At 49.3% G+C, this 11,503-nt stretch overlaps 1 long non-coding RNA gene and 1 gene segment (V, D, J or C); both read right to left on the reverse strand.

Moving 5' to 3' along the window:
- Positions 1 to 4,996: 4,996 nt before the first annotated feature.
- LOC122437846 lies at positions 4,997 to 5,594 on the reverse strand. The segment is given in 2 exon segments: positions 4,997 to 5,367; positions 5,499 to 5,594. Coding segments are annotated over 2 exon segments (420 nt in total).
- A 2,700-nt stretch (positions 5,595 to 8,294) lies between these two features.
- Positions 8,295 to 11,484, reverse strand: LOC122438760. The gene is made up of 3 exons (XR_006268622.1): positions 11,430 to 11,484; positions 9,450 to 9,731; positions 8,295 to 9,340 (listed from the first exon to the last, which is right to left on the reverse strand). It is a non-coding gene; the product is annotated as an uncharacterized LOC122438760 (long non-coding RNA).
- Between the last annotated feature and the right edge of the window lie 19 nt (positions 11,485 to 11,503).

The raw sequence follows: 11,503 nt of genomic DNA on the forward strand, positions 1-11,503 counted from the left end.
CTGTGTCTTGGCTGCTGGCACAGAGATACAGGGCTGAGTTCGTCAGCTCCAAGGAGATCAAGTTCAGATCTGAGCAAAGATCACTGAACTGTATTCCTGAGAATCGATCTGATATGTTTCCTTTCTCACTAACTTCCCTGTTGTAATATTGAATGAGGAATTGGGGGCCCTGGCCCAGGGCCTGTTGGTACCAGTACACAGACACGTGTCCAGATTCAGGGGAACATCTCAGCGTCACTTGCTGTTTTCCTGATTTGATCCGGTACTTGGGTGTCTGGGTGACTTCAGAATCTACCAGGCCTGTTGGCGGAGACAAGGAATCTGTGGGCAGAGCACAGGGGAAGCCTCCTGCTTCAATCCTCATCACCGGGCTTCTGTCGCAGGGTGACAGAACATCTCAGAAGCTCCCCGCTGTGTCCAGACTCACCTGCTCCCAGGAGGCAGAGAGTCACCCAGCAGAGGAGCCTGGAGCCCTTGGCAGCATCAGGAACCCAAGGCTGCTGCTGGCTGGGGGCGGGGCTCCTGGGGTGAGAGGTGTAAGTGCTGACCCTCCTGCTTCCCTGATTGGAGCGTTTGCCTGTGACGTCACGGCTCTGTGTCTCTGCAGGCTGCCCTTGTCCACTGGACCTGTTGGCAGGACCCAGGGCTGGCTCCTCTATGCCATCCCTTATCCTGACAGCCCCTCAGCAAGTTTGGGTGTGAGGTGAGTTTCTTCCCCTGGTCCCATGTGCCGCAACATGTCTTGTTCTGCTCTGTCTGACCCTGCCTGACACTCAGCCCCAAGACCTCACCAACCACCCCAACCACTTCACCTCCTCCTCACATGCTGATCCAGGATACAACCCCCTGTGAACATCCTGAGGTTCCAGGCACGTGCCCAGTTCCCTGGGCAGGGAGGAGTCTGTGATGGTTCCATATGTCTTGGAACAATTCCGGGAACTCAAACCTGCTCCCATATGCAGGCATGATATAGCCAAGGTTCCCTGAAACTGCCCTCTCCAGAGAGATTCTCAACCCCTCCCAATACACCCTACTTACCTTGGAAACACAGTGCCTCCAAGTGGCCAAAGGTCCAGGATCTCATGGATTTGCACCATCTGTTAAAAGCAAGGTTACAAAAATCCAGGACCCTGCACACACACACACACACACACACACACACACAGAGACAGACAGACACACACACAGAGACACACACATACTCATGCACAGACACACACACACACACAGACACAAACACACACACACACACTCACACACACACAGACACACACACACACAGACACACACACACACACAGAGACACACACACACACAGACACACACACACTCACACACAGACACACACACACACAAACACACACACACACAGAAACACACACACACAGACACACACACACTCACACACAGACACATACACACACAGACACACACACACTCACACACACAGACACACACACACTCACACACAGACACATACACACAGACACACACACTCACACCTACACACAGACACACACACACACACACAAACAACAGACAGACACACAGACACACAGACACACACACACACAGACACACACACACACACAGACACACACACAGACACACACGCAACGCACACCTGTTCTACTGCCTTCCTAGCCTGGCTGATAGGGTTTATCTTCAAATCCACTCTTAGCCTCTGGAGGCAGAAGACTTTATGAGCCAAACTTTTTACTGAGAGAGAAATGATTGCGGCACCACTACAATGATGTAGTTATCTAAGATGGAAATATATAATCATAGAATAAATACTCTGAGCATCTCAAGTGAATCTGCCAGCAAACATGTGTTCCATAAGTACTTCTGATTAATCAGATGTATATATTTCCAGATTGTGTATTTAAATTGAGCATTATCAAATTCTAGATAAAACTTTTTATAAAGAAGTTTTAGAAACATGAGCTCATCTATTTCTGCACTTATGAAATCTTGATATAGTGGGTGCGATGTATGATATATTTTGATTTTGAGAAGATTTTGATGAGGGCGCCAGGTGGTGGCAACCTGGCCTTGGTAAGATGAGATGCTAAGGAATTCAGGGCGGGCGGGCGGTGGGAGAACACACAAAGATCATCTGTCCCCCTGAGATGAACTCCCATGAGTTTTTGGATGATTGATGATTAACTGAAGTTGATTTCTCTTTGATGATTCCATCGAGCTTGCTCAAAGCAGAGCACGTGGGGGGGGCACTTTAAAGGCCTCCCTGCGAAATGAGAAGGGACCTGAGGCAGATGAGGGAGGAGCCTGTGGCTATGGGAGAGAGGGCCAGGGAGCTGATGCAGAGAGGTGGGGAGAGGAATGTCCTGCCTGCCTGGGAAAGGTGGGCAAGAGAAGAGAGCATGTGAGAGTCAGGCTGGGGGAGAACCTTCCAGAGAGACATTGGTGAAGTGCCTGAGGTAAGACAGGAGGGCCTATTTAAATCTAATTTACCAACATCCTTCCCTCCTAGAGGTCTCAGGCTCAGGTGATGACTAGGAGTCAGAGCTGGGGAAGCATCTTCCTGGTTCACAGGGAGGATGCAGCGGAAAGACAGAGACAGATGGTGGACACATGGCCCTGAGGCCTGGGAGTGAGGCTGGGGCTGCATTGTCCACACACCCAGGGTCACACTGCAGGCACGTGGCCCACAAAGGCCCAAGGTTTCTGGTGCTAGGAGCCAGCTCGTGGGCACCTAGTAGATTTTGCACAGAGAGGAGGTGGCCATGCAGCACCGTGGAGTAACTGCTGGCGCAGAAGTACACAGATGTCTGGTTGCGAAAGGCAGACTTCAGTGTCAGAGGGAAGTTCTCTTTGTTTGATCTGGAGACGCTGTAACCCTCGGGCACATCTCCTGGCTCGCTACTGGGCGCACCAGCTGAGTAATAGATCAGCCTCAGCCCGTGTCCCGGGTCTTGTCGGTACCAGTACATATAATCATAGTTCAGATCCTGAGTACATTTCAGTGTTGTGCTCTGTCCTATCCTCACTACCTGGAATCTGGGGTCCTGAGTGACACCAGCGTGGACCGCCCCTGTGGAGAAGGAGGACCGATGCTGCAGTCACAGAGGACATGCTTCGTGCTGGCACCCCAAGGGGACCCTGCCCCCCAGGACTCACCTGCCTGAAGGAGACAGAAGACCACACAGCCCAGGAGGCAGGGGCTCATGGTGGGAGCGGGGCAGGTGGAGGGCCCTCTGGTCTGAGTGTGGATGAGAGGGGAGAGGGGCTCTCAGGCAGTCCTTCTGAGATGTCTCTGTCCCTGCCTGGCCCCAGAGCCAACCTGTCACTCAGGGACCACGCCCCTTCCCCCAGAGACTCAAATCAGAAATGAACCTGAGAGAACTGTTCACAACAGGGAGATCCATCCAGATCAATAGGCATAAGGCTTACAAGTTGTTGTAACATTTCTCTAAGCAGTTTGCAACTTGATTTACTTTTTCTAGAAATAATTCTTCATTCATATGTATATTACTTTTACCTGCATATTTCTGTAGTGTTGAATCTGAGGAAAATCTTTTGGCTTCCTACAGCCCTTTATGACTCATGAATCCCAAATACACCTTCAGGTGTTTAAGTAAGTGTTAGTTGATCAATCATGTCTGACTCTTTGCGACCCCATGGACTGTATGTAGCCCACCAGGCTCCTCTGTCCATGGGATTCTCCATGTAATAATACTGCAGTGGGTTTCCATTTCCTCCTCCAGGGGATCTTCCAAACTCAGGGATCAAACCCAAGTCTCTTACATCTCCACATTGGCAGGCAGGATCATTACCACTAGCGCCACCTGGGAAAGTGTCTGTTTCTGCTTTCGTTAATTAACCACAGTCCTTTGGTGTCCTTCTACCTGCCATGATTCTTTTGGCATCTGGTTCCGCAACTGTAGGTCAGACTTATCCCCACTTGAGGACTCCTTTGGCTCTATTTCTTATCAATTCACCAGCGACGGCTCACCTGCCAGATGCATCTACATTCCCACCCTGTTCCCTGGACACAGTGCTTGCAGTTTCTGAAGTGGGAGGGGTAACAGCAAGCAGAACCACCTCAAGCTTGGGACTCGCCTTTCTTTTTGGAGAGAAGCCAGTTGCCCAGCACCACAGATGACGTGGGCTTCTCTCAGATTGTGAGAGTGGGAAGGAACCTGCCTGCCAGTGCAGGAGACGTAAGACATGCAGTTTTGATCCCTGGGTTGGGAAGATCTCCTGAAGGAGGACACGGCTACCCACTCCACTAGTCTTGCCTGGAGAATCCCATGGACAGAGGAACCTGACTGGCTACAGTCCATGGGGTCACAAAGAGTCGAACACGACTGAAGTGACTGAGCCCTCACACACACGCAAGCGGATGACATGTTGGCACAAAGGAACTTGTATGTGGGAGGGATGCAGGGAGAGGTGGCCGACTCCAGGTTGAATGAAAAGGGCTCTGATTTTATGTGAGCTGCGCATTCCATGGGAATGCTTCCTTGGGAAGCGGGGATTGCATTAATTGAGTAACAAATATCATAGAGCTCCTCAAAGCCTTATCTTGTTGTGCATCATTCCACACAGCAGGACCCCACACATGCTGCAGAGCTCTGTTCTCTGCAGATTCTCATGGTATTGGAAAGCAGGGACCCTAAAAATTATGTAGCTATTCCTGGTTACAGGACTGTGGACCTGCGGTGACCTCCTGATGTGCTGGTTTCCCCGGAGCATGACCACACGTCACAGGTCTGGGTGACGCATCATTCCTGGCAGAGGTCAGTTGGGGGCATGGTGAGGACCACAAGTGATAAGGTCAGACTCGAGTAGGATTCCTTGCTCTAACAGTTAAGAAATATGAGATCTGGGCAGGTCACTTTCCCTAAGATCAATGAGCAGATAAAATAAAACATACCTTGCAAAATCTTTGTGAGCATTGAGACATACCAGGAAAGAATGTCTGGGAAAGGCTGTCCACTGTACCAGCACCTGGGTCCCGCTGGCTGGCAGTTCACGCCCTACAACCATTTCCTGAGCTGGGGCAGGAGTGTTTTTGTACCAGAGGCACCTGATCATGCAGGGCTGTGTCTTTGCTGCTGGCACAGAGATACACGGCTGAGTCTGTCAGCTCCAAGGAGCTCAGGTTCATCTGCGAGCGAGAGTCACTGAACTGTTCACCTAAGAATCGATCTGGCATGTTTCCTTTTTCATTCACTCCCGTATTGTAATACTGAACGAGGAACTGGGGACCCTGGCCCAGGGCCTGTTGGTACCAGTACACAGAGCGGTGTCCAGACTCAGGGGAACATCTCAGAGTCGCGTTCTGCTTTCTTGATTTGATCAGGTATTTGGGGGTCTGGGTGACTCCAGAATCCACCAGGCCTGTTGGGGAGGAGACAAGGAAGCTGAGGGCAGAGCACAGGGAAGCCTCCTGCTGCAGCCGTCATCACCAGGCTTCTATCTCAGGGAGGCAAAAACATCTCACATGCTTCCACACTGTGTCCAGGACTCACCTGATCCGAGGAGGCAGAGAGTCACACCGCAGAGGAGCCTGGAGCCCATGGCAGCATCAGGAATTCAGGACTGCTGCTGGCTGGGGGCGGGGCTCCTGGGGTGAGTGGTGTAAGTGCTGAACTTCCTGTGTCCCTGATTGGAGCATTTGCCTATGACGTCACTGCTCCGTGTCTCTGCAGGCTGTTTCCTGATCCACTGGACCCCTTGGCAGGACCCAGGGCTGGGTCCTCTATGCCATTCCCTGTCCTGACAACCCCTCAAAAAGGATGGGTGTGAGGTGAGCTTCATCCCCTGGTCCCATGTGTCCACAACACTCTTGTTCTGCTCTGTGACCCTGCCTGACCCTCATGACCCAGCGCTCACCAGATACCCCAAGCTCTCAGCTCCCCTTCCCACGCTGCTCCAGGAGACGGCCCCCTGGGCACATCCTGAAGCTCCAGGCATGACCCCTCCTCCTGAGCCGTGAGGAGTCTCTGCTGGCTCCACGTGTCCCAGGATCATTCAGGGAACTCAAATCTGCTCCCAGGTGCAGGCATGTAGCCAAGGTTCCCTTAAGCTTCCTTCCCCAGGGTGCCTCTCAGCCCCTCCCAGGGCACCCTGCTTACCATGGAAACACAGTGCCTCCTTGTGGCCAAAGGTCCATGGTCATATGGATTTGTAGCCTCTCTTTGAATCAAGGTTTCAAAAACCCCACGCCCGGAATACACACACACACACACACACACATATCTGTTCTACTGCCTTCCTAGCCTGGCCAATTAGGATTGATCTTCAAATGCACTCTTAGCCTCTGGAGGTAGAAGACTGTATGATCTGACCATTTTACTAAGAAGGAAATAATTGCTGCACCACTACAATGATGGTAGTTAGCTAAAGATGGAAATATACGATCATAAAATAAATGCTCAGAGGGTCTCAAATGAATCTGCCTGCAAACATGTATTTATAACTACTTCTGAATAGTCACAGGCATATATTTTCAGATTTCCTATTTAAATTAAGCACTATCAAATTCTAGATAATACGTCCTTTTTATTAAAAATTTTATAAATGTGGACTCAATTATTTCTGCACTTATCAAAGCATGATATAATGGGGTGATGCAGGATAGATTTTGACTGTGAGAGGATTTTGATGAGGGAGGTTAGTTGAGATGCTAAGGATGTTGGGAGCAGGGGTGTCGAGAACACACAAAGACAGTCTGTCCTCCTTCAGGTGGGCTCAGCTGACTTTTTGGATGATTTATAATTAACTAAAGTTTGTTTCTCTTTGATGACTCCATACATCTTGCTGAAAACAGACCACATAGAGAGGCCCCTTTAAAAGCCTCCCTGTGGCATGGGAAGGGACCCGACCCAGATGAGGGAGGAGCAGTGTGGCTGTGGTAGAGAGGGCCAGGGAGCTGATGCAGGCAGGTGGGGAGAGGAAGTCCTGCCCACCTGGGAAAGGTGGACCAGAGCCGAGACCAGGTGAGAGCCAGGCTGGGGGAAACAGAAAGACAGAAACAGCTGCCTGGGGTGAGACAAGAGTGCCTAGTGTATCTGATTTACCAACAACCTTCCCTCCTAGGTCTCAGGCTCAGGTGATGACTAGGAGTCAAAGCTGGGGAAGTGTCTCCTGGTTTACAGGGAGGATACAGCGGAAAGACTGAGACCGATGGAGGACACATGGCCCCGAGGCCCGGGAGTGAGGCTGAGGCCAACCTAGTGCACACACCCAGGGTCACGCTGCAAGCATGTGGCTAACAAAGCCCTGAGCTCCCGGTGCTGGGAGCCTGCACGGTGCCCCCTATTTTTGCACAGAGGGGAGGTGGCCGTGAAGCGCCGTGGAGTAACTGCTGGCGCAGAAGTACACAGATGTCTGGGAGTGTTTGGCGGACTCCAGCGTGAGAGGGAAGTTCTCTGTGTTTGGTCTGGAGACGCTGTACCCGTCGGGCACGTTTCCTTGCTCCTTGGTGAACTCAGCCCGAGTCCTGGGTCTTGTTGGTACCAGCATATATAGTCATGACCCAGATCCTGAGTACAATTAAGTGTCACCCTCTGTCCTGTCCTCAGGACCTGTAATCTGGGGTCCTGAGTGACACCAGCGTGGACCGCCCCTGTGGAGAAGGAGGACCGATGCTGCAGTCACAGAGGGCATGCTCAGTGCTGGCACCCCAGAGGGGACCCTGCCCCCAGGACTCACCTGCCTGCAGGAGACAGAAGACCACACCGCCCAGGAGGCAGGGGCTCATGGCGGGGGCGGGGCAGGCGGAGGGTCCTCTGGTCTGAGTGTGGATGAGATGGGAGAGGGGCTCTCCAGGGAGTCCTTCGGAGATGTCACTCTCCCTGCCAGGCCTCAGAGCCAACCTGTCACTCAGGGGGCCACGCCCATTCCCCCAGAGGCTCAAATCAGAAATGAACCTAAGTGAACAGTTCACATATGACCAACCTAGACAGCATATTAAAAAGCAGAGACATATACTTTGCCAACAAATGTCCATCTGGTTAAAGCTATGGTTTTTCCAGTAGTCAGGTATGGATGTGAGAGTTGGACTATAAAGAAAGCTGAGTGCCGAAGAATTGATGCTTTTGAACTGTGGTGTCAGAGAAGACTCTTGAGAGTCCCTTGGACTGCAAGGAGATACAAGCAGTCCATCCTAAAGGAAGTCAGTCCTGAATATTCATTGGAAGGACTGATGCTGAAGCTGAAACTCGAATACTTTGGCCACCTGATGCGAAGAACTGACTCATTTGAAGAGACTGTGATGCTGGGCAAGATTGAAAGCAGAAGGAGAAGGGGACGACAGAGGATGAGATGGTTGGATGGCATTGCCAACATGATGGACATGGATTTGAGTAACCTCTGGGAGTTGGTGATGCACAGGAAAGCCTGGCATTCTGTAATCCATGGGGTCGCAAAGAGTCGGACACGACCTAATGACTGAACGAACCGAACAGTTCACAACAGGGAGACCCAGCCAGTTCAATGCACATAAGCCTTACAAGTTCTTGTGAACTTTCCGTAAAACTGTTCACAACTTTACGTACATTTTATTCCAGAAATAGCTGTTCATTAATACATACATTCATTTTATTTGTCTAAATATTTCTGTGGTTTTGAATCTCAGGGAAATTCCTCAGGGCTTCCTGCTGCCCTTTAGGACTCACATGTCCCCAGTAATCCCTCATGTTTCTACTTTGTTTAATTAACAAGAGTCTTGTTCATGTCCTTCCACCCACAGTGATTCTGGATCTGTTTCCCCAACCTTAGGGCAAGCTCATCAACACCTGAGGAATCCTTGGGCTCTATTGCTTATTAATTCACCGACTGACAGGGTGCCTGTCAAACCCAGGCTCAGCGCCGTCATGCTCACCTGAGCACGTCTTCTGGTGTCTGAGGGGTGGGGGGGCAGCGGGCCGAACCACCTCAGGCCTGTGGCCCACCTTGCTTTGAGGAGAGAAGCTGGCTGCCCAGCACGACGGATGACATGTTGGCACAAAGGAGTCCAGACGTGGAGAGATATCTCGAGAGATGGCTGACAGCAGGGCAAAGGAAAAATGCTTCGATTCTACGTGAGACATCCATTGCATGGGAGTACTTCCTTGTGAAGCGTGGCAGCCATTCAGTAACTGATGTCCTAGACCCTAGACTCTATCACACCGCACAGACCTCACGTTTAGAAGGACCCTGTGCTAGCTGCCATGCTCTGCTGTAGTGATTTTCAAATTCTCAATGATTTCTGAACCTGATTATCATGCACCTGGTCATGACTGGCTGACCATGGTTACCTCCTGGTGTGCTGGTTTCCATGGAACCTGATCACAAGTCTGGGGTCTGGAGGAGTAACTCTTCCTGGGGCCTCAGAGACAAAAACACAGAAACTAAAGTCAGAAGCCGTGAATGAGCCCGATGTTGTAGCTACAAAAACAAGCCTTGAATTGGGACTGACAAGTCCATGGGATCCTCACCTGTGCTCAGAATGTCTCTGGTCCCAGAGACAGTGGGACCCACAACAGAGGAGATTGGTGCCCAGGCCAGGCTGCTACAGAAAGGGAGACTTTTCAATTCAACTCCTGTGACTTGTAGCTGGGGTCAAATCAAAGGCAAGCTTCTCCTGACATGAAGTGATCTCTCACCGTAGTTGCTGCTTCTGGTTGCCTACTCAGTCCCAGCACCCAGTGTGTGCACAGGAAGACTTGTGTGTGTTTCACATGGGACCTCAAAGGAATTTCCTAGGAGATGAGGTTTTCCTGTCAAAATAGCATCATAAAATCATTTCAGAGAATGTGTGCATGAGAAAAGAAATTTAGTAAAGTGCATAAATAATTGTTTTTAAAAAACAAATAAAAGCTTGTACCGGCAGGGAAGATCTTTGGATAGTCATTTTCCAAATCATCCATCTCCAGATAGGATAGTCCTTGAAATGGATATGGTGCTCACATGCTTTCAAGAAAGTCTTTAACCATTATCCTTACCAGGAGTAATGTTTTAAATATTTAGCTCTGGGCTAAAGAGGACTTTAAAACAGAATGACAGCAAAAGAAATCATACTGTTCATTGTCATGGAGACAGGCCTGGGAAGGGGGCCTGAGAGAATTTCTGGTGATGAAGTATTCTCAGTCTTTATAGGTGAATGTTCCATGGGCACATACAGATGAAAGGATCAAAACCATGCTTCAGTTCACTGTACAGTGTATAATGTTATTGTATATTCAGTGGGTCCCTTGAACCTCACTTTTTTAAACTTCCTGGGTCCAGTTTTGTGTGGAATTTTTAACAGATGCTACCTACAGACCTTGTTGTTCGTCTGGTAAAGAATCTCCCTGCAATGGGAGAGACCTGGGTTGGATCCCTGGGTGGGGAAGATCTGCTGGAGGAGGAAATGGCTACTCACTCCAGTATTCTGGCCTGGAGAATTTCATGGACTGTATGGAGGTCACAAAGAGTCAGACACAACTGAGTAACTTTCACTTTCACTTTTGACAGTACTACACAATTGTGTCTGGTTGAATCTGCTGTTCTGGAATCATAAATAGAGAGGGTTGATTGAATTTAAACAAACTTTTACATCATGGTTAGGGCTGGGTCAGGGCCCCCAAACTTCACATTATTCAAATGTTTACTATAATTCATATGCCAGGCGTTGATGTAAAAACGCCTGAGGGTAAGTTACATGCTCTGTTTATCTCATGTATTGAACCAAAAAACACAATTACTTTCTTTCCTTTGACATCTGAAGACCTCAAGTATAGGGTTTGAAGTCAAAATGTGTCCATATCTACTTTAGTACCTAGGAAGCACTAGAGGAGGCTGTCAGAGATTACCAAAGGGAGTCAAGAAATCCAGAGTCCTGTTACGTGCCAGGGACTTCATGCGACTAAATTTTGTGCAACCCTGGAAGATGGTGTCCTGAATAATACAATATGTCAACTTGACTCTGCAATGGATATTTAGCTTTATTTTTCTGGGTGCTCCTAGGAGGGGTATTTTTGGAAAAGGTAACATGTGAATAGGTGTATTTTAATAATAGATTAGATTAGCATTTTAATTTATAAAGCAGATGACCCTCCATAACATAGGTGGGCTTCTGATCCTCCCCCAAGTAAGACATCATTGTCAGCTGATGCCCTTCACACTGGGCCACTAGTTCTGCTTTTGAACTTAAACACCAGTTCCCCCTCAGTCTCTAAAAGCACCAGACCAGCTTGCAGCTTTTGGACTTACCAGCCTTAACAAATATATGAGCCAATTTCTTCAAAACATGTATGTGTGTATGTATTTAGTGTATGTGTGTATTATTTATTCTTGTGGGGGACAGTTTCGGGGGGCAAAGATCACAAGAGATGAGGACAGACTTGAATCAAGTACCTTGCTCTGAAAGGAATGAAATATGAGACGTGGGCAAGTCATTTCCACTCAGATGTATAAACAGAGAAAATAATACTTACCTAGGATGATCTTTGGGAGCATTAAAACACAGCAGAAGAAGAATTTCTGGGAGAGACCATCGGATCTATCTAGG

This window comes from Cervus canadensis, chromosome 3 (genome assembly GCF_019320065.1).
Source record: "Cervus canadensis isolate Bull #8, Minnesota chromosome 3, ASM1932006v1, whole genome shotgun sequence".
NCBI classification, from domain to species: domain Eukaryota; kingdom Metazoa; phylum Chordata; class Mammalia; order Artiodactyla; family Cervidae; genus Cervus; species Cervus canadensis.